General features: G+C 51.6%; 2 protein-coding genes across 4 annotated transcripts in view; one reads left to right on the top strand and one right to left on the bottom strand.

Moving 5' to 3' along the window:
* Positions 1-16: 16 nt before the first annotated feature.
* Positions 17-13,932, bottom strand: Mad2l2 (mitotic arrest deficient 2 like 2). Of its 3 annotated transcripts, none has more exons than XM_051173446.1 (9): positions 13,809-13,932; positions 4,873-4,922; positions 4,668-4,786; positions 2,712-2,783; positions 2,095-2,195; positions 1,386-1,480; positions 1,034-1,107; positions 557-649; positions 17-374 (listed from the first exon to the last, which is right to left on the bottom strand). In XM_051173446.1, the coding sequence occupies exons 2-9, from the start codon at positions 4,910-4,912 to the stop codon at positions 333-335; spliced, it is 636 nt and encodes a 211-aa protein (XP_051029403.1). In that variant the 5' UTR covers positions 4,913-4,922; positions 13,809-13,932; the 3' UTR covers positions 17-332. The 3 variants fall into 3 exon arrangements, with proteins under 3 accessions (XP_051029403.1, XP_051029402.1, XP_051029404.1); XM_051173445.1 differs by lacking the exon at positions 13,809-13,932 and adding an exon at positions 5,685-5,787; XM_051173447.1 differs by lacking the exon at positions 13,809-13,932 and adding an exon at positions 5,249-5,267.
* Positions 13,933-14,060: 128 nt separating this feature from the next.
* Draxin (dorsal inhibitory axon guidance protein) overlaps positions 14,061-27,992 on the top strand; it is a 28,197-nt gene continuing 14,265 nt past the window's right edge. The window contains exon 1 of the mRNA XM_051173441.1: positions 14,061-14,214. The gene's annotated coding sequence lies outside the window, so the exon portion shown is untranslated. The remainder of the gene's footprint in view (positions 14,215-27,992) is intronic.

The raw sequence follows: 27,992 nt of genomic DNA, 5'->3' as shown, positions 1-27,992 counted from the left end.
GTACTTGCTTCTACTGTTTTTGGTTAATGACAATGCAGTCAGCCCTTTGGGGCCCCTTTATTAACAATAACTCACAGCACAGTATTTCAGATGGACAGTGTTAGCCGGCTAAGCCCCAGGAGGCTGCTGAGAAACGATGTCGGTCCTGGCATCCTTCCCTAGCCTCCTGGGAAGGCTGTCTCACGAAGTCAAGCAGGACTGAGGAGCTCAACCAGAAGGGCGGCCACTTGTCAAGGCAATAAGAGCACTTGGAGTCAGGGAACCCTGCAGCACCGCCCTGGGCTGGGGCCCCAGAGTGGAACAGCTGGGCCTTAGGTGGCAGGCGCACACCCTCAGCTGTGTTTATGAGCTCGCTCTTCCACATAGAGCTGCATCTGTAGAGAAGTAGCTTTGGTCAGACATGAAGTGCGAAGACTCAGAGGAAGGGGTAGAAGCTGGAGGACCCACCACACACACACACCAGACTTTGGACAGTATGCTCTCTAACCTGGAATTAGCTCTGGGCCCCTGAGTCTTAAACAGAGCTTCCTCCCTCCCCTGACCCCTGAAAGCTCACCTTTAAAATATCCGACGTCATGGTTTTTAGGGGTATCAGCCGGGGGTCATGCATGTGGACATCCTGTTCATCTGCCAGGATCCATGGAAAGTCCTAGGGATGGGATCAGATGAGGGTTAGAAGGGGCTACACCTCAGTCTGTCCTCACTCTGCTAACCCCTCCAGGACCCACATTATACAGGAGCGGTCAGGGTGCTGGGAATCCCAGCAGTTTATACTCCAGTGTAGTTCTAAAATGAAACCGAAGGGTAAGGGCTCCTCTCTGGAGAACTCTGTTCAGAAGAGCCAGGGCGAGCTAGCTGCTCAACACCTGGCCTCACTGTGGTTCTTCTCATCCTCGGGTACACACGGATGTGGTCAGGTGGGTATCATACAGGGGAGCCCACTTGATGCCAGACACTGCCATAAACAACAGTGCCAGCCACAGGCAGCACTCTGAAATTGAACACACACACACACACACACACACACACACACCTTGATGACCTGTATCTTCTCCATGTTTCGGGTGGCCGCTTCCCTTGTGTGCACAAGGACTGTGAACGTGCAGCCTGCAGAGGGAATGCTTGGTCAAGGTCAAAGGTAAGTAAATAGTCTCAGCATCCCGCCTCCTCCCTCACTGGCTGGGCAGCACCACCCACAAGAAGTAAAGTGTAGCCAATGGCAACGACAGTGTCAATGGGTGCCTGAAATGTAGCAGTCAGTCCTGGAGAGATGAACTCTCAGGTGTTGAAAGGCAGGGAGGAAGAGGCTGGCTTAGAGCAGCTAACTAGGAAGAAGATAGCATGCCAAGGGAACCAAGGGAACCGCGGGGCAGTGGGCATCACACCTGGAGGGTTGTGATCCAGGACAGCGTCACACACACTAATCTTCAGGATGAAGGCTCGCAGCAGCTGTTCCACGTGAGACAGCAGGGAGTCGGAACTGGGAAGGAAAAGGAGGTCCTCCCATTCTACTGTGCTCCTCCGACCCTGTGCTGCACAGGGCACTCTGGAAGCAGTCTGGGCCAAACACCTTTTGGTGCCTGAGAGAGCCAGCCCAGTCCCACCCACAAGGCAGAACGGAGGCAGGGTGCAGGGCTCCCTTTACACCGTCCTAATGTTCAGCTACTTAGAGGACACCCAGGATACAGTTTAAGTCCCTGCACACTTCTAGGTCCCCAAGGAGGAGAAAGGCCTTGTTTAAATAGCTGAGTAGCTAATGTAGATACTATGGTAACCAGTCAGCTTGGTCAGAGTCCTGGACTTCACAGTCACTGGGTGACACCACGCACGCACACGCGGGTCACCTCTCAAGACCTTGGTTTCTCCATCTACACAATAGGGCTAGGGACTAACATTCACCACTTCCTGGGATGTTCCAGGGGTGACACAGGATGACCCTGTCACCTCTGCGCCGTTCACAAAGGTTGTGGCAAGTATGTCTCTGATGCTAACAATATATATTGCCGTTTGAGGGTCTTCACTAAGGGAATATGGAGCCAGAAGGGATCTGTGTGAGAGATTGCAGCAGCCAGTCGATGAAGGGTGACAGCTTACCTGATGGACAGCAAGGGTGGCTGAGTGATCTCAAAGACAAACTTTTCCACTGGACGGTGTTCCTTATCCAAAATCACCACCATTACCTTCTCCACATCATTCTGTAAGCACAGGGACACCTGTTCCAGCAGAGCTATGCACAGGGCCAGGGGAGAAGGGGGGACAGGGTACTGGCTAAGGCTACCTGGGAGCCCAGCAATTGAGAAGTGCACATTGGATCCCAAGACATGAATGTTATTGGCCAGTAGGAAATGCCTGGCTCCCAGTGAGGTTCCCCAGTAAGTCTCAGACCAGGACAAGATAGAATAGAAGAAAAAAAGAAAAAAAAAAAATCCCAAGGAGGCCCAGCACAGAGAGAATGGGGACCAGGGATGCAGGGCCAGGCCAGGCCATGGGGGCATGAGAAGAACAAGTCTTCTGGGGAAGGCCCCACCCAGATCTGGCCCAACACACTCCAGATATGACTGGCATGCCAGGACCTGTTGCTAGCTGGGTACAGTCTTCAGAGTGAAACTTCTGGTTGATAACGGATATGAGCATTCCCCACAGAGTCAGCCCAGAAGCAAGGACGAAGAGCTTGGGTGTGGAGTGTCCGTTAGAACCTGCAGCCGCCTTACCTTCTCCAGGAGTGGCTTGACGCAGTGTAGGGTGTCCTGAATGTACTGGTTCAGCTCTGGGTGACAGGACATCTGCACACAACCACACAAGATTGTTAAAGCCCAGGGCATAAATTGGGGAGACACCAACAACTCCCACACAACAGCCATTCCCCAGATCTCCCTGCCTGAGAGACCCAACTCATCATCATGGTGCTAAGAACCATGGAGGAGCCAGGCAGTGGTATCGCACACCTTTAATCCTAGCACTCAGGAGGCAGAGGCAGACTAATCTCTGTAAATTCAAGCCAGTCTGGTCTACAGAGGACCAGGACAAGCTCCAAAACTACACAGAGAAACCCTGTCTTGGAGAAGAGAAAAAAAAGAACTGTGGATGAATTTATTCCCGGAGAGATACTCAAGACAGGCACCAGGCACTCCATCTCAGCATTAGCATTAAACAGTAATATTAAGAAGCTGGGTAGAGCCAGGCTGCAGTGCAGCAGAGACAGGTGAGTTCAAGGACAGCCAGGGCTACCCAGAGAAACCCAGTCTCGAAAAAACAAAACAAATGCTGTATAGGGCCAGGCATGGTGGCATACAACACCAGATCTCTGAATCTAGGCCAGCCAGAACAACCATAGCTTAGCGGGGTGGGGAGAAGGGCTGTGTGGCCACGGGCAAATGACTTGACATCTCTGACCTTAATGATGTCATCTGGGAAGATGTAATAAAGGTGAAGATTAAGTAAGAAGCTGCTAGAGAGCAGAGGAGCTTGCTAGCTGTTTTCTTCTTGTGCCACCTCCTAGTACTGTCCACAAGTTGACTGTCTATATTGGGAAAGGAGGGACTTGGCAGGGTGACAGCATGTCAGCTGTTTCACCTTTTAGAGTTAAACACAGGAGCCAAACAGAGTGGTGCACATATTTAATCCCAGCAGTTGGGAAGCAGGCAGATTCGCTGAGTTAAAGGCCAGCCTGGTCTACACACAGAGTTCCAGGACAGCCAGGGTCATGCTGAGAAACCCTGTCTTGGAAAGTAAAACAAAAGAGGAGCTGGGTAATGTTCTCTGCTAATCCTAGGACTCAAGAGGCGGAGGCAGGAGAGTCAAGAGTTGAAGGCCAGCCCTCATTTCCTAACAATTCTGAGAGCAGGCTAGGCTACATGAGGTCTGGATTTAAAAAGGGATGGAGAGGTAGTTCAGTAGTTAAGAGCACTTGCTGCTGCTAAGCTGGACGTTGGTGGTACACGCCTTTAGTCCCAGCACTTGGGAGGCAGAGGCAGGATCTCTGTGAGTTCAAGACCAGCCTGGTCTACAAGAGCTAGTTCTAGGACAGCCTCCAAAACCACAGAGAAACCCTATCTCAAAAAACCAAAAAAAAAAAAAAAAGCACTTGCTGCTCAACCAGAGTCAGATCCCCAGTACACACACATCTTACAAATGCCATGGGCTCCCATGCCCTCTTCTAGCCTCAGTGGGCACCCTTACATACAAATACAGACATACACACATAATTAATATAACTCTTAAAAAAATAAGCTAGATATGATGGCTCATGCCTTTGCTCACAGCAGTGGGGAGGCAGAGGCAGGCAGATTTCCATGAACTCAAGGCCAGCCTGGTTGGTCTACACAGTGGGAAATCTACACCGGATGGTACACAGTGAGACCCTATCTCAAAGAAATAATAATAAATAATTGTTTAAGTTTAAGGAGAATGAGGAGAGAAAGAAGATGTTGGGCACTGTGGAAATACTCTATCCAAGCCAATGTTCCCAGCTTGGGACCCCTTTAAAATGCAAGCTTGGAATAGCTCTTATCCAGAGTCCCTACCCAGACGATGCCATCTGAGGTCAAGGCAGGAAAAGCCAGGCGGTGAGAGGCAGGAGGCTGTCCGCTATCAGCCTCCGTTGGAGACTGAGGGAGCTTGTAGGTAGAATAAAGGTTTTTTTAGTCCAGCCGGCCACCGGGGCTCACCTGAACCGGCACGTTGTACTTCTTGCGCTTCTGGAAGATGCCAACTGGGTAGACCTCGCGCACATAGAGGATCAGGTGCACGGCCACCTCCAGGAACTCGGAGAGCACATCGGCCACCACTGTGGGGGAGACACAGTTGATGAGCAGGACTCCAGCCAGGACCACCCCCACCCCACCCCACCGGGCTGCAGGCCCGGATTCCTACCTTGGCCAAAGTTGAGGTCTTGGCGCGTGAGCGTGGTCATCCTTGGCCGCCTGGGGGAGGGCGCGGAGGGTGTCAGCAGGGACCCACGGCACCCCGCCCCGCACGCGGGAAACGCAGCCCGGTCGGGGAAGCCCCACCCCCTGAGCGGCCGGATCCCTCCCGGCGGAAATCCCGCCCTCTCCGCGCTCCTCTACGACGGCCGGCTCCGGCTTCGGCCTCAGGTTCGAAACTTTGCTCTGGTGACAGCAGCCACCGGCCGAGGACCTTCACAGGTCCCCCAGTATCCCCTGGCCTCCGAAACCACCGTGATGCTCCCGCGGAACCAGCACTGCCATCGGCCACGCCCACCCCTGAAGCTGTCCAATCCGGGCCTCACCCTGCTGGGAGAGGCGGAGCAGCTTCGGGGGCGGGGCTTGGGGCGGAGACTCGCCTGAGCGACAGGGATCTCAGCAGAGTAAGCTAAGGGGCCTTTGAACTTCAGGTGGCAGCGATAAAGAGATTTCGGTGGCCTCTACACGGGACCGCTGTGTTTCCTCCTCCCGGGCATTTCTGTTTAGTTGTTTCAAGTAAGAGCCAGCTGCAAAGCACAGCTGGGGACCAAGGGAGGGCAGCGACATCTGCTGCTAGTCCAGAATCAGCGTCCCCGGAGTCTCAGCTTGCCCAACCGAAAGCGAATCCGCAGGCTTGGGGGCGGGGACAGGGGAGGTCTGGGAAGCACCCGAGACGCTCCACCCCCACCCGGAACCCAAGTGTTATGGGGCTTGACCTCCCTAAAGAATTAAATGTACCACGATTTCTTCACAATAGCTGACCTTTTAGAAGCAGCAGCCAAGTGCTAGGCGCCTGGGCAGGGTGTCTGTAGGTTGACTCACTAAATCCTCAGAATACGTGTGAATTCCTGGCTGTCTTCTGCCGATGAGCCTAAAGAGGACTTGTCCTGTGTGTGTCACGCAGCCTGCTGAGGGGCGGGCCGTAGTGCTGCAGACGCTGGGACCCAATTGCAGAAGATCCGAAAGGGCCTCAGATCATTTTAGTAGTACGAGAATTACATCCATAATATGGAACCGCTTTATGTAACAAACCCTGATCTCTATTTATTTATGTGCGTGGGTGTTTGGTCTGCCTGTATGTCTGGATGGACAGACACTATGTGAATACTTAGTGCAGATGAATGCCAAAAGAGGGCGTCAGATCTCCTGGAACTGGAGTTGTAGATGGCTGTGAACACCTATATAGGTGCTGCATGCTGAACCCCACCCCCAACACCCAATCCCTGTCCTCTGGAAGAGCAATGCTCTTTAACCGCTAAGCCATCTCTCTACCTCCCCAAACTCTGAATCCTGTTAATTCCTTCATTAGCCCTAGGAGCTACATATTGCCTTTACAGCCCCACACTCCGTAAAACAGGCCCAGGAACGCTCCTTCATTCACTGAAGCCACACAGATTATGTTTCAACACTAGATGGGAATTCATTTTAACTCACAACCTTCTATTTAACAGATAGGAAACCTGGGGTTAGAGATGTAGCAGGAAAAACAAATGACCCAGAGTCAGGTACTGGGATTCAAGCTGAAGATCAGGGAAGCAAAGTTGCCAAGCCGCCAGAGAGTCCACTAACAGGGCTGGGGCGTTCCTGTTCTCAATGTGTCTGGAGAATGATTGCCTGACACTGACTACTGAAGACCCTGCTCCTGTCTTCTATACTCCTCTAGTGCTGGGACTAAAGGCATGTGATCCCAGGTGCTGAGAGCATCTTTGTGTGAGCTGTTTCTCTTTAGGACTGGATCAATCTTGTGTAAAGCTGGGTGGCCTTGAACTCGAAGAGATCGGTCTACCTCTTAACCCTGAGACCCAGGATTAAAGGCGTGTGCCACCACCTCCTAGCTTCTGGCTGCTGGGATTAAAAGTGTGTGCCTGGCTTCTATAGCTTATGGCTGACTTTCTTTCTGAATCCTCAGGCAAGCTTTAATAAATCATAAATAATGTATCACCACAGAGTGGCCTGCAGTTAGGGGTGACAAGGCAGGCCTAGAAACCAAGAGAACATAGACCAGTGGTTCTCGATTTGTGGGTTTCAAATCTTATGGGGGTAAAATGACCCTTTCACAGGGGCCCCATATCGGAAACCCTGCATATCAGATATTTATATAAAGGTTCATAACAGTAGCAAAACTACAGTTATGAAGTAGCAACAAAAGTATTTTTATGGTTGGGGGGGTCACCACAACACGAGGAACTGTTAAAGGGAAGCAGCTTTAGGAAGGTTGAGAACCACTGACTTGGACTCTGCCCTCCAGGAGTATAGAGTTGTCCTAGTCTGTTTCCATAGAGAATGTTGCTTTAAAGTTCATCCCTGCATCCTCCTTCCCAGAAGCTTTCAAACCCATATTTACATCCTTCTCTTGGGAAGAGATAAATAGCAGGCCAGAGGTAGGATTAACCTGAAATGTGAGCAAAGCAGTTTTCAAAATGCAGACCTAGAGAGTCTGCATCTCAGCCCCCAGGGACCCTATTAAACCCTGGCTGCCCGGCTGCCCTGACTTGCCTGACCAGGGCAGGCTTACAGCAGTGCTCAGCTCTATAACAAGCTCCCCAGGGAACATGTATACCCAAGAAAATGTGGGAACTGCCAGCGGAATTTGCCTGCATTCTGTAACATGTCACTGCTTAACCCAGTAGGATGGCTGGTTTGGCTTTAGGAACTGATACACCTCTCATGGCCACAGCAACCCTGCACACATCACTCCCTGTCTGAAGGCCCTCCCCACACAGAGCTAGCTGGGCAACTCATTGCCTGGTAGACCTAGGTGCAGCAAGATTTCATCATGGCTGGATGGGGAATGCTGGAGTCCTCCTTTATCCACCCCACCCCAGCCCCAGCTTCTGATCAGCATTTTCATTACTGATATGGGTGGGGGTTGGGGACATGCTGAGGTAGCATGGGACCAGCTGGGGACCTCTGCCTGCAACTCAGCAGGCAGGGTTTTCCTTTTACTTTAGTCATATCAGCATGTTGGACAGCTGGAGACCTGAGATTGTATTATGGGGTAAATTATTGTTTTTTTGAATTCCCATTTGGTGGGAGCCTGCTTTTTCAATGTTAGTAGCATGTTTTTCACCATAAGGACACTATGTAATGGGGGGTGGGGCTTGGAAGGAAAGTCAAATGTCAAAGAGAAAAGAGAGTGTGTATGTGTTTGCTAACTAGAGCAGGTCCCTGGAGGCCCTCAATGGGGACAGAGAGAACATCCCTCCCAAGAGATACAGAAGTGGAAACAGAGAGGGCAGAAGACAAATAATGTGTGAGCACCAGCCCTGCAAAGATCAGGCCTTCACTGCTGTGCCTAAAGGTTCTCAGGGTGTGCTGAACCAATACATGAAGAGTGCATTGGGGAAAACCCTCGTAATCCAAGTGTATTGACTCACAACATGTTTCTACAGCCAGTTTCCTGTCCACAGAGGGGATCACGATCACAAAAGTGTCCCGTGGGGAGGTGAGATGGCTCAGCAGGTGGAGGGGCTTGCCACTGATCCTGACAACCTGAGTTCAATCCCCAGGGCCTACACGGTGGAAGGAGAAAACGGACTCCTGCAAGAACACGCATGCTACTGAGCTCTCTCGATCTCACTGTCTCGATAAATAAATGTAAAAAATTAATTAAACTAATTAATAAAGTATCCACATCTTTGCCATCTGTCTCATGTTTCCCAGGACAATAAGCACATGGGGCAGGGAAGAGAGAAAGGAAACCAACCACACAAAGCAGTCACAGGACACCCTGATGCTCGACCCAGCCTGGCCTGCTCAGAGAAGGGGCCTGGCCTGGCCTGCTCACTTTTTCCGGTTGTATTTGTTGTTTTGTTTTGTTGTTTGTTTTGTTTAACACCTCACCCAGTGCCTGGCTAGCTCAGGTTCTCCAAGAACAAGTGTCAAGTGAGCTACTAAAAGGAAGATAAAAGAGGACATGATTGCAAGGGCCCCGCCCAGGGCCTTCCTTAGAAAGGATAAGCTAAGGCCTCTGATGCCAGCAGAGGCAGAGTATGGGCTGGTCTTCCAGGAGCCCACCACACCTACTGCCTGCTCGTATGTCCACGTGGTTCTCTCCACCACCTGCTCATGCAACCAGGAGACCCTCTTCTTTCTGCCTCAGTTTGCTCACCTGTGAAACGGGAAACTAGAGATCCAGTCCCAAAGCGTTATGCAGACATGGTGGTGTACACTCTGAGTCCTAGCAGTCGGGAAGCTGGGAGACTGCCACAAGATTCAAGCCAGCCAGAGCAACAGCGTCTTTCTCCAAAATAAATTAATTAAGATACAATTCTGTTTAGTTTGGATTTTTTTTATGTGTATGAATGCTTTGCCTGCCTGCAGGTATGTCTGCTATGCATGTGCTGGTGCCTGCAGAGGTCAGAAGCACCCTCTTCTGAGTCCCTGGAACTCGAGTTATGGGTGGTTCTGAGCCATCATAAACATGCTTGGAATTGAACCCAGAACGTCAGCAAGTGCAACGAGTTCTCTAAACCACTGAGCCATCTCTCCAACCCAAAACAAAATAAAATTCTATACAATTGAGTTTATGAATACACAGTGAATAAATGGTCAACTAGTGGCCACATGATGGTGACATTAAGATCTACACGGGACTAATGAGCCTGACAGAATGAATTTAACCCCCAGGAGCCACATGATGGAAGAAGGGAACTTGCTCCCACCAGACGTCCTCTGATACACACACACACACACACACACACTCACACACACACACTAAATAAATAAATAAATAAATACATACATACATACATAAAAATGAAGATTAAGAGGTAGAGCAGTTCTGTACAGACCATCAGGCATGATGGCACAGACCCTAACTCACAGCACTGGTGAGGCAGAGGCAAGAATAGCTCTGAATCTGAGAACAGCCTGGTCTACTATGCGGAGAGTTCTAGACCAGCCAAAGCAATGCAGTGAAACTGTCTCAAAAACAAAACAAAAACTACCCAGACTACTTAAGCCTTCAGAAGGACCACACTGGATAAACCATCTTGCTTTTCAAAATGTCTTGAGGCTGGGATGTAGCTGAGTTGGTGGAATGCACGCCTAGCATGCATGAAATCCTCAGTTTGATCCCCAGCATTTCATAGCCTGGATGTGGTGGTGGAACACTCAGGTAAAGGCAGGGTGATCAGAAGCTCAAGGTTATCTTCAGCTACATAGTGAGTTCAAGGCCAGCCTGAGACACAAACTGGGTCTCAAGCAAACAAAAGCCACTTATCTATCCTTAGCATCCTCCCTTCCCCATTTCCATTTTTCAAGGGGAGATGGACACATACCTTCATGGCATGAGATGCACAAATATGACCAGTAGACCATCTTTCTAATCTCATTTGACTTTCTGGAACAGGGCCTAGCAGACACAACTGCCCCAGATGCTAGGACTCCCCCCCCCCCACGCGCGCTAACCACCAACCCATCCCAAAGCTTCTGCCTCAGGCCAGTGATACTGAACTGCTTCCAAGCCTTCAGTGAGAACAGAGCCCACACATACCAGTCCCTCTGTGGATGTGCTGGCCTGGCTGGTCACATTGGCCTGGATCAAGGAGGATATTTCTAGAGACAATTCATTGATGCAGGGGAGACCTGCCCTGAATGTGGGAGGCATTATTCCATGGGCCAGGGACACGGAAAGAACGTCTTAGCCTCTATTATGTGAACTGCTCATCTCTGCTCTTCCCCTTCCCTCCACGATGCCCAAACCCTCTGAAAACGTGAGCCAAAACAAATGCTTCCTCCCGTAAGTTACTTCTTTCAGGTATCTGTCCACAATGACTAGAAGGGTTTATTGTAGCAACTTTGACTTCCACTCAGAGGAATGCAGACACTATATGCCCTACTGTGTGTCCTAAGTACCCTCTGAGGCCACCATCCTGGGCAAGCTCAGCTGCCAGTTTTTAATAAATAAGCCCTTTTTATTTTCATTTTTGGTTTTTGAGACAGGGTTTCTCTATGTAGCCCTATAGACCAGTCTGGCCTGGAACTCACCGAGGTCCACCTGCCTCTGCCTCCCAAGTGCTGGGATTAATTAAAGGCATGTGCCACCACTGCCCAGCCTAAATTACTTTTCAGTGAAGAAGTTATTCTTTAGCTAAGTGTTGGTGGTGCACGTCTTTGAGCCCGGCACTTGGGAGGCAGAGGCAGGCAGATTGCTCTGAGTTCGAGGCCAGCTGGTCTACAGAGCGAGTTCCAGCACAGGCTCCAAAGCAATACAGGGAAACCCTGTCTTGAAAGATCAAAATAAATAAATAAATAAATAAATAAATAAATAAATTTAAAAGGTGGGGAGATGCTCAATAGTTAAGAGCATTTGTTCTTGCAAAAACCCCTGTGATTGGTTCCAAGCACCCACACCATGGTGGCTTACAGCCCTCTGTGACTACAATAGTTCCAGGGAATCCACGACCCTGTCCTGGCCTCCATGGGTACTACAGTCACATGGTGCAGAAACACACATGCAGACAAAGACAAAAACTCTTACAAAGAAGTTTATGTTGGGTGGTAGTGGTGCACATCTTTCATCCCAGCATTCAGGAAGCAGAGGCAAGTGGATCTCTGAGTTCGAGGCCAGCCTGGTCTACAGAGTGAGTTCCAGGTCAGCCAGGGCTACACAAAGAGACCCTGTCTTGAAAAACAAACAAACAAAAATGCAGTTAGACTTTTGTGACATCTTATATGAGGCTTTTTTGATCCAGCTTAATGTTTGCAAGGTTTATTCAGTGTGTGAGATATATAAATACACACATATATATGTATATGTATGTATATGTATATATATATCTTCTTTTTTGTTAATATTGCTGTTTTTATTTATTTATTTCTTTATTTGTGCTAGGGATTGAACCCTGGCCCTTGCGTTTGCTGGGCAAGTGCTCTACCACTAAACTACATCTCCTGTCCAACTTCAGTCCCTTTAATTAATTAACTTTTTGTTTGTTTATTGGGCAGTGTGCCCCATTCCACCTGTGTAAAGGTCAAAGGGAAATTTGGGGGGGTCACTTCTCTCCTACCATGTGGGTCTTGGGGTTCAAATTCAGGTTGTTAGGCTAGGACACTCTTTGCTGCCCCTCATTCCTTTTCAGGACCAACTAGCATCTCCTGGTACTGATGGACCACAGTGTATTTGTGCTCTCATCTGTTCATGGACATTTGGATCTGCTTTGGCCAATCAACTGACCCATTTTATAGATGAGGAAACTGGAGCCCCAAGTCACCATAATTTAGATGGGGTCAGAGCTTAGTCCTCTCCTAACTGTGTCATTCTGGAAGAACCTGGGGAACGGAGTCTCACAGTTGGACAATAAGCAGAGCAACATTTGAAACAGCCTCCAAGGGTGTTTTCTTCTGTATGCTGTCCATGCACACCAGGCCACTGTCCGATCCTTAAAGAGAACCCCAGCTCCTGCTCACCGCTCCATCCGTATGTCCAGCTGCTTCTCTGCTACAGTTCCTAACTGCTCACCTTGGTGTTCGTTTTTTGAGAAAAGATCTCTCTACACCTGCTGTCCTGCAACTCACTGTATAAATTAGGCTGGCCTTGAACTCACAGCCCCTGCCTTCTGAGGGCTGGGACTAAAGTATGCGCCATAAACCTGGCACTTTGGTTTTAAGATTTGTTTCTATGTGTATGTTTGCCTGCATGACGGCCTGTGTACCTCTTACATCTGAAGAAGGAAGCCAGAAGAGGGCATCAGATCCTCTGGAACTGGCGTTAAGGGTGGTTATGGGCTGCCATGCGGGTGCTAGGATCCAAACTGCTTCTGCTTTTACTCTAGTGCAATCCACTCTCGAGCTCCGGAATCATAATGATGCTGTCTTCAGACGGTACTCACGGAAGCAGGGATTTGAACCTTCCAGCTAGTAAGCACCCAGTCTTCTCGCCAAGCTATTCTGTGCCCTCCATGGTCACGTGATAATCTCACAATGGCAATGGGTTAATTTCCCTGGAGCCTCTCCCGTGGTCTGGGAGGTTCAGAATATTTTTCTTACACAGACCACAGCCATTAAGCCTTAAACCCCGAGTTCCCTTAAATGACGCGCTCAAGAAGTTAGAAAATTTGGGTTTGGCACCGGAGGAGGAACCCAGGCATCTTGCCTGGTGCAGAGCCGCTCTCCTAAACATCTAAGCCACCATGTGTCACACTGGAAATGGAAGCCTCTCCCGCTTCCCACGTGCCGGGTCCGCCCCATTACTCTTTGATCTTTGCAATGTCTGCGGCCCCATTGACCCTGCTGTGAGTTATGGGGGCCGTGGGACCCGTAACCCGGCATTCTCGGACTCCCGGGGTCGGCAGGACACGGCGCCCCGCGCCGTGATGGATGAACCGCCCCGAGGGCTGGCTTTGTCCGGATTAGGCTGGACTGAGTAGCGCGCAAGGCCGGCTAGGGACGCGAGAGTAGAGAGAAGCTGACTCGAGTGTGCGTGTGTTGAGGGGGTGTCTCTCTCCTTCCCTACAGGGAAAGGGAACATAGGTGTGTCATCCGTACCCAGGTGAGGTCCAATCACTTTGAGGTTCTCATGCACACCCTCTTGGTAAAGGGACTTCTGAGAACCTCCCCCACTCCGCGCACTTTCTCAGGCTACAAAGGCCGCGCCGCTGTCTGTCCCGCCTTCCCTGCCGCGGGTATTTCTTCCGTCCCATTTGACAGCCTAGGCGGAATAATCCTTTTGGGGACCCTGCCGGCTCCGGACCCGTCAGACGTGGCCGCAGCTGAGCGGGAAGCCCAGATCTATTGTTAGGGGGAAGGGGGTCCGCTAGGGAAGCCCCGCCACTGCCCTTTGTCGCCTGCTCTCCCGCGGGGCCGCTCCAGATGCGCCACCGCTGCCCGGCGCCCCACCCGTCCCACGCGCCCCGGGGCAGCGCCGAGGTGGCTCTTACGCACCGGGAGGAGCGGGCCCGCCTCGCCCGGTGCTCACACGGCCGCGGGGCTGCGCCCGCCTTTGTCTGCCTCCTTTGTTTGCCCCGCGCCCTGGCGGCGGCGCCAAGGCCTCGGGGGAGCGAGCGGCGATCGGAGAGCGCAGCTGGCTAGGGCGCGGCGCCCGCAGCGCACCGGGCTTTGCCCGGCCAGGGGCTGGCCCTCGGCTGGGGGTCGCGAAGCCCCGCGGCCCCTCCTACGTCCCCTCCCTGAGCGCCGTCCCCGCCCCTCGCTCACTCCCTCCCTCTCAGCCCCGCGCAGCCTCCCGCCGCCCGAGCACCTCGCGGCTCTATCCCGCTCCGCCCTCGGCTGCGCTCGGCTCCCGCAGGCGCTCGGCCCTGCGCCCTCGGTTCCTTCCCCGCCCGCTGGACAGGTAAGACCCGGCTCGGCCCGCCCCCGGCCCCGCCCTCCGCTCACCTGGTGGATCGCCCTAACCAAGGTCCACTACCTGCTGGAAGGGAGGGAGGATGCTGTCTTCTTCCTTGCTCTCCGACCCAGGTGTCGGTCTGTCCGTCCGTCTCCTGTCTCCACTTTGCGCCTCGTGTCCCCTAGGCTCTCTCAGCTCTGTCCCCGGCAGCCTGGTCCGCCCCCTGGCACCGGACTGGACACTCACTTTTCTGTGCACTGTGGCACTCTGCCTCCAGTGCGACCTTGCCTCCCTCTCGGTGTCCCGCGTCTCTGGAGCGCGGTCCTCCACACTAGTCTTCTCCCTTTGGGACCTGATACCTTTTTGTCTCTTGTTTCTGGGTGGTTTCTCAGTTGGGGGAATTTATCCATCACCGTTAGTAGAAGTCTCCAGAGACTCCCTGAGCCGCGGCAGAGCTGTCCAGGGTGCCTCGGTCCTGCTCGTTGATGCCCTGGAGAATGGGTGTGTTCGGGGAAAGCTAGGCTCACCCAAAGCTGGTGTAGCTTGGCCTCACATTTTCCCACCCTGGTCTGGACTAGAGTTGTTTTACCACCTCGAGGGCACCCCGTGCTCCCTTCTCTGGGCTGGCTTGGTTCCTCTCCTTCCCCACCGCGGGGCTTTTCTCCATCAGTCCTGAGGACTCAGCTGCCTTCTGACACCAAGGCTATGTTTAAGGTGTGCGTGTATCTGGGTTTCCCTGGCAAGTTTTGTTTAGCCGCCTCAGCTGGGTACTCTCTTGGCCTTCACTCTTTCAGGAGGTGGTCCTTGCTGCCGTTGGTTGTCCCTCTAGGGTGCCTATCCCTCAGTCTGGTAGCAGGCAAGGTGTTTCTTGACTGGTCCTGGTTCGTGGCTGCCGCTCTGGGCTTGGGCAGACAGGAGTTCTGGATGTAAGCAGTCTTGGACAAAGGAGTGCATTCTGAGCCTCAGTGTCTTCAGAAAACAGGGACACAGGATTTACGTGTAGAGCTGTGTGTCTGTATCTTAGGTACCTACATGGCGCTGGTGGGGATTCGAGAGGGATCCACAGAGCCTGCCACAAAGTCCAGGCTTAGAGACCTTGCCACCCCCTGAAACCTTATTCTCTGAACTCTCCTTGTCACTCCCATCACACTTCCACACATCCCCTGTCTGCCCATACAGCCAGCCACACTTGCAGAGACCTCTCCCTCTGCATACAAGGTGATGGGGCTGCAGGTATGCTGCCAGCACCTACAGCCCATTAGACATGTCATCGTCCCAGCCCTGGACCCCTGTCTTGCCCCCCAAGCCTTGTTCCATGGCGCCCACTACAAGCTGAGGGGTTTGCCTTGTAAAGGCAGATTGATTAGCCAAGTTCTGAAACTGCTTTTCAACCCCTCAGCCCTCCCCCATTCCTCATCTATGTGGTCCCTGGTCAGAATTGGTGTCGGCTGCCCCCGGAGCTCAACAGTGATCAGCACACTCAGCCACGAGGGCAGTTTCTGGAGATGCAACCTTCTCTCAGTAGGCAGGGTGGAGGCTCCCTGGGTGTTTTTGTTTAAGCTGTAGCCTGCTTTCTTGCACTGAGGCAAGAATGGAAATGGGGGCTTTCACCTGCCCTACCCCACACAGGCTCCTGCTCCTGCCTGGCACATGTGCCCAGCTTTAACAACAATCCGATCTCCCTCCATCTCTGTCTCTGCATCCTCCGGAATCCTACAGGAAGCTAGCTCAGCAGTTCCTGTAACACCCCCCCCCCCCAGGGAGGCGGGTAGCTAACTCAGACCCTTCTTGCCTCACTAAATGAAGATGATGCCACCTCCTCTGCCTTCCTGGCTCCAAATGTGGCCACTAAATTAACTACAGAAACCTCTGTTGGCCCAGCCTCCCCCCACAACCCCATCCGCACCCTAGGTTTCAGCAGCGATGGAAGGCATTAAGTGTCTCTGTCTCCCGACTTCCTCTGACCCTTTGCCAGGATGATTCCTCGGGCTACATTGTCTCTCAGGCCTGTGTTCAGGCCTATCTTTGCAGGCTAAGATCATAGGTCTTCTAGAGGCTCTGTTTGGCTTCTCTGACTCTCATGACCCCAGGACTGGTGGAAAAGTGTCTCCTTTCCCTCCATGGGAGCTGGGTCTCCTTTCAGTGTGGTTCCAGAGCCTGACACCCATGAGGTGTGCTGCACACAGCTACCTGGCATCCTTGGTGAAGAGGGCAGGAATAAATGGAAAAGCTCATGCTGTCGATTCTCCCTGCATTCTGTTGGGTTCTGCTGGCTGGGCTGGGGGCAGAGCCGACTCCAGGTAAGGACTTTGGCTGGAGACAGAGCAAGCTGTGGGGAAATTCCTGTGTTTATGGGACTGTGAAGGGCTCTGGAAGATAAACCTGGCCTCTTTTGTGCCTGGCCACCATATGAAGTCTACTTTTATGTCCCAACTGACCACTTAGCTGCTCTGCCAGCTGGAGTAATGGGAGTGGGGGTGGGTCTATGCACCCAGGCCTCCTTGACCCCTGGGAAGAGCAGAGGCTCCCTTCAGTACTGGCCCTGGGCATGGCCCCTGGCAACAGGTCATTCTAGCATTCCTGTTCAGACCTATTTGTCTAGGATCTGCCTCTGTCTTGTCTGGCCTCCTCCTTTGCTGGTCCCATTCCAATCCTTCCTCTACAGCTGTGGCCAAGGTACAGCTGGCCTTCCCTGACAGGTCCCTGGAGGGTAGCCAAATGCTTGCTGCTAGAGGACAAGCTTTCTGGGTCCAGTTTTGAAAAGCCTTGCTACATCATGGCCTGGCATTCACCATCTGGTACACTTCCTTGCTAGGGTGACCGGTAGAAGGATGGTTGCCCTGTTGGAGCCAGAGCAGGTGGAGTGGATGAGGAGGACCTTTTAGATGCTACCTCTATGCTGGGCGCTGAGTCAGTACCTCGGCACACATCCCTGGACCCTGGTAGTTGCAGCGGCTATAATGGAAATGGTTAAGAATGGAAACTTCAGGGAGCTAGCACAATGGCTCAGCAGTTCAGAGTGTGTGTTGTTCTTGTGGAGGACCCATGTTTGATTATCTGCATCTATGAGCAATTTACAACTGTCAACTCTGATCCCCGAGGATTAGATGCCCTCTTCTGACCTAGCATACACATGGCACCTAGCATACATGTGGCATACAAACATACATGCAAGCAAAACACTAGAACACACACCTACAGAGGAAAACTTTAAAAGCAGAATGGTAGCTTAATGAGTGGCTAGAGTAAAATGAGTCAGGTGACTATGGGTTCAAATCCTGGCTCTACCTCTGCCTCTAACTCGTGGACTGGGCTAGTCCCTCAAATCTTTGTCTTGGCATAACTGTTAGTGGCTATTTTAGTCAGGTGAATGGCTGGTCAATTGGTTAATTGAGACAGGGTCTCACTATGTACCCCTCGGTGGCCTAGAACTCACAGATCCACCTGCCTCTGCCTCCCAAAGGCTGGGAATAAAGGTGTGCACCACCACAGTCAGCAGCTTTTTGTTGTTGTTGTTATAAGATTCGTGTTTGGTTTTGACTATGTGTATTCGTGTGGGTTTGTACATGTGAATGCAGGTGCCTCAAGAGGCCAGAAGCAGCAGATCCCTCTAGAGCTGGAGTTAGCGGTGGTTGTGAGCGGCCCCATGTGGATGCTCAGGTCCTCTGCAAGAAGAGCAAGCATTCAACCTCCGGGCCCTCTCTCTAGCATGTTTCTGCTCTGCTTCATTCAGCCTCTGCCAGAACCCAACATCCAGTGTATTGCCGCTTGGAGAGTAAATGATGTATCTGAGCAGGTAGCAAATCGAGTTCAATAGTCTAGGTACCAAGACAATGAAGTTCTGGAACTTAGGGGTTGAGAGATTAGGACAGGAAAAGTTATTGAGTCCCTGTGATTTGGAAGGGGCTGAGATCCAGCCTGAGAACTGAGTGCAGGAGCAAGAAGCTGAGTGAGGGCTCTGAAAAGGGTGAGCAGGGTGTGTGTGTGTGTGTGTGTGTGTGTGTGTGTGTGTGATGCCTGTGTAGGGTGTGGTATGTGAAGGGTTACGCAGGGGGGTGGTTACTGGCACAACGAACATGACAGGAACTGCCTAGGCTCTGTATCCTTGAGAGAAGCCAAACCTCATTTACCAAGACAATGGCCCCTCCAGGCTAGCCTGGGATGGTCCCAACTTTCCATTGATCACCCTATGAGGACAGACAGTGTGGCTCTCAGGAATCTCTCTCCTCCCAGTCTACCCTGACTTGTTCCCTCTCTTCCTCCAAGGCTCAATCACAGCGGTGATACTACTGTGTTTCTATAAACCTCTGCCTCCTTCGGGCCTCATGGTTCCCTGCATGTTACACGATGAGAAATGGAGGTTTAGAGTGATTAGGAAATTGGTCCAAATTCTTTCACTGTGCTTGGTGAAGCTTGCCCAGAGCTCATTGGGTTTGGTTTGTGTGTGTGTGTGTGTGTGTGTGTGTGTGTGTGTGTGTGTGTGTGTGTGGCTTATTTTTGTCTTTGTTTGAGGCAACATTCCTATCCTAGGCTGACCGCGAGCTTGCTGTGCAGCTGCAAGCAAGGGCTTGGTGAAGCCATGCCAGAGGTGCTCCAAAGGAGATGGAGGAGGCAGGAGGGAGGCAGGAAGTCCAACCCCTGTTAACTCATCCTTCAGAGCTTTGTTGAAGTACAGAAATGCCCCATCAGAAATGGTTCCCACAAGAAACATTCTCTGGCTGGGCCTGATAGCCCAGGTCTTCAATCCTAGCATTCAGGAGGCAGAAGAAGAGCTCTATGGGTTCAAGGTCAGCCTGGTCCACACAGCAAGTTCAAGGCTAGTCAGAGCTAGATACTAAGACCTTGTCTCAAAAACACAAACAAAAACAAAACTAGCAACATCATCTGCCCGACACAGGTGTCTGGAAACAGTCCGGCTGCCAGACACCCTTCAGCAGAAACCAAGGGCAGGCTGAAGAGCAGAGTGGTAGAACATGAAACACCAGGGCCAGCAGCCAGCTGGAGGGAGCAGCTCTGCACAGAGGCCCATCTTGTCTGTGGCTGTCAATCTCAGGGCAGAATTCAGCTTTTGGTCCCAGAATCATCAAAAGAGAAGTTGTGGGATAGCCCACCATAGACTATGTATGGGCTAGAATGGCTGACCCAGGTCCAGGAAGGAAGAAAACTCGTCACTTGGGTCCAAGACTGCCCACCTTAATAGTACCAGAAGAGACAGCATCTGGACGGGGTTTCAATGGGCATTTCAGGGCTGGCCTATAGCTCAACTGGTAGAGTGTTTGTCTGGTCATGCACAAAGCAATGGGTTTGCTGCCCAGCACCATGTAAACCATGTGCATACTTGTAGTCCCAGCACTCAAGAGATAGAGGCAGGAAGATCAGAAGCTCAGAGTCATCCTTAGCTACATAAGGAGTCTGAGGCTAGCCTGGGCTACATGAGACTCAGGCTCTAAAAGAAAACAGATGGGCACTTCCAGAGCAAGCTCTCCTGAGAGACTCTTCTTGGTCTCTGAAGGGTCTAAAGATCCATCCTGGTCACCTTAACAGGATGCAACTGCCTCAAGTTTCTTCTGAGCCCAGAAGGCTTTTGCTTCTACGAGGAGAGAGGCGTCTGAGCATCTGAGATGTGTCCCAGGGGAACTGCCAACATCAGGACTCTCTGTGTCCTGCTACTCTCCTGATAATCTGAACTCCATTCTAGAGCTGCCCCAGTGGGAGCAGCAGCCCTAACGCAGGTCTCCGGGTGCTGTCCCAGTAGAAATGTCCATAAGAGTCTCTTATGTCAAAGATCAGCAACCACTGCTAGGAACATGGGCAGAGAGCAAAGCAGGGCTTCCTGGAGACCTGGAGAGAGGGAACAGCAGACACAGGCTGTCAGAACCGGAGTTCTGTGTCCCTACTTCTAACCCTCTCAAGTTATCTGTGCTAATGTATCTATCCCCAGGATCTGCTGTCTCCTTAGGATCCCGGTGTGTGTGTGTGTGTGTGTGTGTGTGTGTGTGTGTGTACGCGTGCGTGCGTGTGTTACCTCTCCCTCTAAGGGGTTGGCAGCTCATACAGACAGGTGGAAGACACATTTCAGTTTGACCAAGAATTCCCAGGCTCCCTTAGTAGACAGGACTTTAGAGACCATTGCGTCCATTTCCAAAGCTCTTTTTGTATTGATGTCCTGAGGGTGAAAGCCAGGCCCTCCTGACACATGCTATGCAAGCATTCTACCACTAAGCTACAACCTCGGATCCAGTAGGGATGGAGGTACATGCCACAGTGTGCTTGTGGAATTCAAAAGACTCTTTTCAGAATTGCCTCTCTCTCCTCCATTTTTTATTTTATTTATTTTTAAAGTATTTTCTCTCTCTTTTCTAAAGGTTTTATTTATTTATTTGTTATGTATACAGTATTCTGTCTGCATGTTTGCCTGCCAGCCAGAAGAGGGCACCAGCTATCATTACAGAGGGTTGTGAGATACCATATGGTTGCTGGGAATTGAACTCGACCTCTGGAAGAGCAGCCAGTGCTCTTAACTGCTGAGCCATCTCTCCAGCCCCTCCCCCCTCCATTTTTTAAAGACAGAATCTCACTATGTAGCTCTGCCTAGCCTGGAACTCACTAAATAAATTCTTCTGCCTCTGATTCCTGAGTGATGACATTAAAGACCAAAAAATGGGAGGGGGATTTGGGGAGTGATTGAGACAGGGTTTCTCTGTAGATTTGGAGCCTGAGCCTGTTTTGGAACTTGCTCTGTAGATCAGGCTGACCTCGAACTCATAGACACCCGCCCATCTCTGCCTCCGGAGTGCCTCCCACCCAGCATCAAAAGTGGTGTTTTATGAGCAGTGTAACCAGTTCACACAAGTAACTCAGTTCCTCAGAAGAGGATTCACCCTGGCTTAGGCGCGCATGGCTTTAGGTCCCACACACAGGCTTCAGCCTCACGGAACAATTGCAGCTATTGCTCTACACAGCTCTACTTAAAATCTCTACTGAAGGTGAATGGGTGAGGCGTGCCCACTGCCTGTTCAGTTATAAAGCCAGAGAGTCCTAGTTAGGTTACTATTGCTGTGATGAAACACCATGACCACAGCAGCCTGGGGAGGAAAGGGTTTATTTGGCTTACATACCCACATCACTGCTCATCACTGCTAGTAGAAGGAAGTCAGGGCAGGGAGGGACCTGGAGGCAGGAGCTGATGCAGAGGCCAGCTATGGAGAAGTGCTGCTTCCTGGCTTGCCTTACCCTGCTTTCTTATCAGCCTAGGAGTGATGACCTCCCACACCAATCGATACTTAAGAAAACACCCTACAGGCTTGCCTTCAGCATCTTAGAGAAGCCTTTTCTTAAATGGGGCTCCCCCCTCTCAGATGACTCTAGCCTATGTCAAGTTGACATAAAACTAGCCAGCACACCAGGCATTGCCAACAAGGCTAAGCCTCACTCAGGCTGGCTTTGCTTTGTCCTCCGGTCCTGCCAGAAAGTCCTGGGGGTATGGCAGAGTTCTCTTAAAGTGCTCTGTGGGCACCCACAATGCTCCTCAGAGACTCGGAAGAAACCCAGATCATGGTGAGCTTTCTTTGTGTTTAAAGTGGGTAAAGGGCTAAGGACATGGCTCAGCTGGTAGAGTACTTGCCTAGCAATGCATGGAGCCCTGGGTTCTGTCCCAGCACCACATAAAACCAGGGGATCCAAAGTTCAAGGTTGCCTTTGGCTACATAGCCAACCTGGACTACATTAAACATTAAGCCCTGCCTCAAAACAAAACAAAAGCCAGTGAGTTGTCCTAGAAAAGGCTGGGGCCGCCAAGCCTAACAAGTTGAATTCGATCTCCAGGACCCACATAGTGGAAAGAGATAACTAACTCCTGAAAACTGTCCTTGACTTCCATATGTACACGCTCCTCCCTGTCAGTCAACAATAAAACAAAAACAAAAAATAAAGCAGTCAAACAACCAAAAAATCCTGTGTAAAGAAGCAGAGGCTGGCCGGACGGGGTGATAGTGGCCTTTAGTCCCAGCACTCAGGAGGCAGAGGCAAGCAGATTTGAATTCTAGGCCACCCTGGTTTACAGAGCCAGTTCCAGGACAGCCTGTGCTACACAGAGAAGCCCTGTATTGAAAAACAATAACAAATAAAACCAAAAGAAAAAAAAAAAACCAAAACCAAAAAATCATTTAATCCCAGCACTCAAGAAGCAGAGGCATGCAAATAGTTAAAGCCACCCTGGTCTATGGAGTAAGTTCCAGGACAGCCAGGGCTACACAGAGGAAACCTGCTTGAAAAACAGTTAACAACAACAACAAGAATCCCAGTTGTTTGGGCATGGTGGTGCACACCTTTAATTCTAGCATTGGGGAGACATAGGCAGGCAGATATCTCTGAGTTCAAGGCCAACCTGGCCTGCATATCGAGTTTCAGAACAACATAGTAAGACACTACTATTTCAGTTTCCCTCTCCAATAAACAAACAGACGGACAAACAAACAAAACCCCCACCTAATTAGACGCAAATGCTTCCGAGCCTTCACAATTATTTCCATCAAACACTATGGCTCAGCTTTATCGCTGGAGGAGGAGACCCGGGTCAGGAACCCAGTGGATGGGCCCAAGGTCTCTGAGTGGACTGCACAATCCTTAGGCTCTAGCAGAGCGGTACGCCCACACCATGCACAGTCAGCATCCACCATGCAACCAGTGGGCCTCGCCAGTCAGCGAGACAGGAATGCAGGCCCTGCAGCTGTTGTAGGAGGCCAGGTGGTCGGACTCCACAGTTGTCTGCCGGGCGGGTATTGGAGGAGCCCCTCCCTCCCCAGTGTTGTGCCCCGCCCCATGCGCCCCACGCTGGGCTGTTGGTGGGGAGAGGCCTGGAGAATTAAAGCCCGCTTCAGCGGGAGGGATGCCTCATTTGCATATGACACCGCCACCTGCTGCCTCTTGGATGGAGACAGCCAACTAGCCCACTCCCCACTGTGCCAGGCAAGATGGAGCCCGAATTCAAGCCCTTCCCCTCCCCCTCCCTCCTCAGGTTCGTTTTTTTCCTTGCGGGTTTCTGGCTCTCACACTTCACCCGTGAAGATACTGGTCACATCAAATACAGGCAAGCATGGCGTCAGGCAGATGGTCCCTGGCGCTGATCGCTATAAGGATAAGCATTATGTCCCCTGAGCACGGGGTGACAGGTGTCACCCTGTCAAAGAGCTTCGGTCTCTTCTTACACTTATTTTTGTGGTGGTTGTTTTAAGATAGAGTCTCTCACTCTATAGCCCAGGCTGCCCAGAAATCACTAGCTAGCCTAGGCTGGCCTCAAGTGAATTGTAATCCTCCTGCCTCTGTCTACCAAGTCCTGGATCCTGGAATGACCTGTATGAGCCTCCATCCCCAGACAGTGTCCTCGTTTTTGTTTTTGTTTTTAAATGTGGAAATGGCACTATACTCTGATGGATACTGTTGTTTGGCTTGGTTTTGATGAGTCACTGCACATCTTCAGTGGAGACTGGGCCGTCCTCAGGGACCATCTCCAGTGTGAGCAGGAACAGTTCGGAGCCCATCTCAGAACCCACGATGCTGGGCAGGGAGCACCTGCCTTGCTTTGCATCCAAATGCCTGGTGCTTTGTGACACAGCCTCCAACTGGCTTCCAGAGTGACAGGAATGGATTGGAGCCCATCTTCTCTGGGGAGCCTTGGCACAGCTTCTGTGGTGGCCCATGTCGCCTGAGTGGCTCTCTGCCAGGCTGGCATCCTGACTGCTGGGCTGTGCCAAGATCTTCTTACAAATCCCTGGAGCTTGAAGAGGGGGAAGAGGGGGCTCTATGAAGTCTGCCAGCTCCTGTGCACTCACACACGACACGCATGCGCGCGCACACACACATACACACGCTCCCATGCATACCAGGGATTTATTTCCATCCCGGATCCTTACACATACAGATTCCTAGATGTGCATCTGTACTGAGGATGGCTTGGGCACCCACTCTTCCCTCTAGCTGTTGCCACGGTAGCCAGGCACATGAGATCTTGAAGCCATGGCAAGAGACCAGCAAGGAGGAGAAGTATCATGGGGGGGTGGGGGAGGATGGTAAGCATCAGCATGTAAGAGGACCATCAGCATGGAGGGGAGCACTACACTGCATGGAGGGGAGCACTACACTGCATGGAGGGGAGCACTACAATGGAGGAGGGACATCAGTATGGAGGGGAGCACTACACTGGAGGGGAGCACTACACTGGAGGGGAGCACTACACTGGAGGGGAGCACTAAACTGGAGGGGAGCACTAAACTGGAGGGAGCAATCAGCATGGAGGGGAGCACTACACTGGATGAGGAGCATCAGCACAGAGGGGAGCATCAGCATGAAGGGGAGCACTACAATGGAGGAGGGACACCAGCATGGAGGGGAGCACTACACTGGAGGGGAGCACTCAGCATGGAGGGGAGCATCAGCATGGAGGGGAGCACTACAATGGAGGAGGGACATCAGTATGGAGGGGAGCACTACACTGGAGGGGAGCACTACACTGGAGGGGAGCACTACACTGGAGGGGAGCACTACACTGGAGGGGAGCACTAAACTGGAGGGAGCACTCAGCATGGAGGGGAGCACTACAATGGAGGAGGGACACCAGCATGGAGGGGAGCACTACACTGGAGGGGAGCACTACACTGGAGGGGAGCACTACACTGGAGGGGAGCACTACACTGGAGGGGAGCACTACACTGGAGGGGAGCACTACACTGGAGGGGAGCACTACACTGGAGGGGAGCACTACACTGGAGGGGAGCATCAGCACACAGTATCAAGGAAGGATACACTGAAGTGGGGCTGACTGAGGCCTCCTAAAGGAAGGGGCATTTGGAACAGATGGGACTTCAGAGAAAGGTGGTATGGAAGGGAGACATTGTTTTCGGCAGTAGAGTGTATCTGAAGCCCAGGCAAGTGTTTCCACTGGTTTCAAAGGGGAGAGAGCAGATACCAAGGGTAGGCTGGGTCCCCATTACATAAGGTTTTTGAGTGCTAAAGTGAGGAGACCAGTTAAATGGGAAGAGGGAGCCATGATAGTCATGAAGGGAGGCCCTGGAAGCTGTACACAGGGGCCGGGGCGGGATGGGGCTCTAAAGGTCTGGGAAGGAGTATTGAAATCCTACCTGCTACACAGCCAGGCAGTGTGTGTGATTCCTTGGGAGAAAATGTTGCTGAGCTGGGGCTCCTGCATGCAATGGCTGAGCATACAACTGCACAGAGCCATGACAATGGGCTATCAGCAGAAGCAGAAGGATGGCTGGGCTGGAGCTTATCTTATGTGGGTGGTTTGGGTTTTGTTTTTTAAGTTTTATTTATTTGTTTTACTTTATGGGTGGTAGCCATCTTTGGGGGTCTTCAGGAAGATCCAGTTGGCTTGCCCAGTTTGTACCTGAGAGGGGGCGTGTGGATTGAGAAATGGCAGGTAAAGATGCTAAGGAAAAGACAGAGACAGAGATTAGAGTCAGGAGGGCAGTCCAGTGGATACTGAACCCCCCCCCCCCAAATTGTTCTCCATCTGCCCTGGGATAGCAGACAAAATGTAAGGCAATGAGCCCTCCGGACATTCAGCCAGTAGCTCTGGGAGGAGCCCAGGGCCCAGCATGAAGAGGAGCAAGGTGTGAGTGCATTTTTTTCTCACGGTCATGTGGGACACCCAAGGGTTGACTCCAAGGTTGGGCAAGGCAGCTGCCCCCTCAAAGCTTGTTGAAGGTGAGCCTGATTGGGGTGGGCTTAAGGGCTTCAGAAGCTGAGCCAGCTAGAGCGAGGGATGTTGGGAACCAGGGAATCTTCCAGACCTGACAACTTTTCCTTGCCCTGGGCAATTATAAAGCCACAAATCACGAAGAAATGGTGACATCAGCACCTTGGGGACCCTAATGGAATCCTGCGTTATAAAAATTCAATCAGCCAGCTGAGCTGGTATGAGTTCAAGCCAGTGAGGCTGGGGTGGATGAGGATGTTACAGGCAGGAGGACCCTCAGAGTCTGACAGACACCCTTCCATTAACCCCCTATTTTCAGACTGGCTGGGATCAGCATCTTTGGCTACATAATGAGTTCTCCCCTACCTGGGCTCCATGAGCTTCTATCAAATGGGGGGGGGCAGTGGAAATGGGAGCAAGGACAGAGCTAGGCCACCCTGGACAGCCACAGACACTAACTCATTGGATGTGACTTACCGTCCTGCAAACTGCTCCCACTTCAGAAAAGTGGGAGGTGACAGGAGTCATCATAGATGGCCCCTGAGAAGGCAGCTCCAGTTTCTAATGTGGGCAGCAGGTCAAATCTCAGGGGTGGGTTCTGGGCTCTGAGGGGCCCAGCTGTGTCTCAGAGGGCTTGACCACGGGCAGAGGTTTGTGCCGAGAAAGGACTTCTAGACTAGTCTGGAAGGATCCTCAGCCTCAGGTGACTTTTTTAAAATGTGTATGGGTGTTTTATCTGCGTGTGTCTCTATGCATTATCTGCATATGTGTACACAGTGCCAGTGGAGGCCAGAACAGGGTGTCGGATCCTCCAGAATTGACGTCAGAGATGGTTGTGAGCTGCCATGTGGGTGTCGGGAACCAAGCAACAAATGCCCCTAGCCACTGAGCCATCTTCCTAGCCCCATGAGGACAATCCTTTGTTGGGGGACCAAACTGCATTGTGGGGTGCTCACCAGCTCTTTTGGCCCCTTCCCGTCAGAAACCGTTAGCATCATCCAGTTTTGACACGTGAAAGTGAATCCAGCGGTGCATGGGGACTCGTGCCTGTACTCCCCAGCAGGCAGAACGCTGAGACAGAGGGAGCACCATGATTTCAAGGGCAGCCCCAGCTACCGAACATGATCCTGTCTAAAAAATAAGGAGTAAATTAAATTTAAAAAGGAAAAGAATGCAGATGGTGGCAATACACACATTTAATCTCAGCACTCAGGAGGCAGAAGCAGGCAGATCTCTGAGTTTGAGGTTGGCCTGGCAGGAGAGGGGGGGAGGGGGGAGGGGAGGGGAGAGAAGGGAAGGGAAGCCAGATGTGGTGATACACACCTTTAATCCCAGCACTCAGGAAGGCAGAGGTGGTTGAATCTCTGTGAGTTGAGGCCAGCCTGGACTGCTTTAGTTCCAGACCAGCTAGGACTACTTTGAGACCATGTCTCAAGGGGAGGTTTATAAGCTTAAGAGAAGGTTCAGTTAGGTTAAGAAGCTCTTATTGCTTGTCTTTCTTGCAGAAGATCTGAGTTTGGTTCCCAGCACACATGTGAGGCTTCTGACACCCCTGCTCCAGAGCACCCAACGCCCTCTTCTGGCCTCTTCTGGCATTGCACTCTTGTGAGAGACACATACTCGTCTAACAACATTTGAAAAGGGAGAGTACAGGCAAGACATTCAGTGGGTAAAGGAACTTGCTGTGAGTGGAATGACCAGAGTTTGATACCTGGCACCCACGAGTAGAAGGTCCTCTGACCTCCACATGCACACAATAAATGAATAATTGTAACTTAATGGGAAAAAAAAAATTCAGACAGGGTTTCTCTGTGTAACAATCCTGGCTGTCCTGGAACTCACTCTGTAGACCAGACTGACCTCAGACTCACAGAGATCCACCAGCCTCTGCCTCCCAAGTGCTGGCTTACAGGTGCGATCTACCACACTTGCCAATGTAATGAATTTTTAATCCTTCCCCACAAAGGGAAGAAGTTGGGCGTTCTTGCCTGCAGTTACAACACAAGGGGATCGATTCAAGCGTATTCCGGGCTCCCAGAGACTCTATCTCAAAAACAAAACAGAACCTCAA

The sequence above is a fragment of the Phodopus roborovskii genome, unplaced genomic scaffold, assembly GCF_943737965.1.
Source record: "Phodopus roborovskii unplaced genomic scaffold, PHOROB, whole genome shotgun sequence".
Classification (NCBI taxonomy): domain Eukaryota; kingdom Metazoa; phylum Chordata; class Mammalia; order Rodentia; family Cricetidae; genus Phodopus; species Phodopus roborovskii.
The sequence above is the reverse complement of the archived record's forward strand: the minus strand, read 5'-3'. Positions and strand labels throughout refer to the sequence as shown.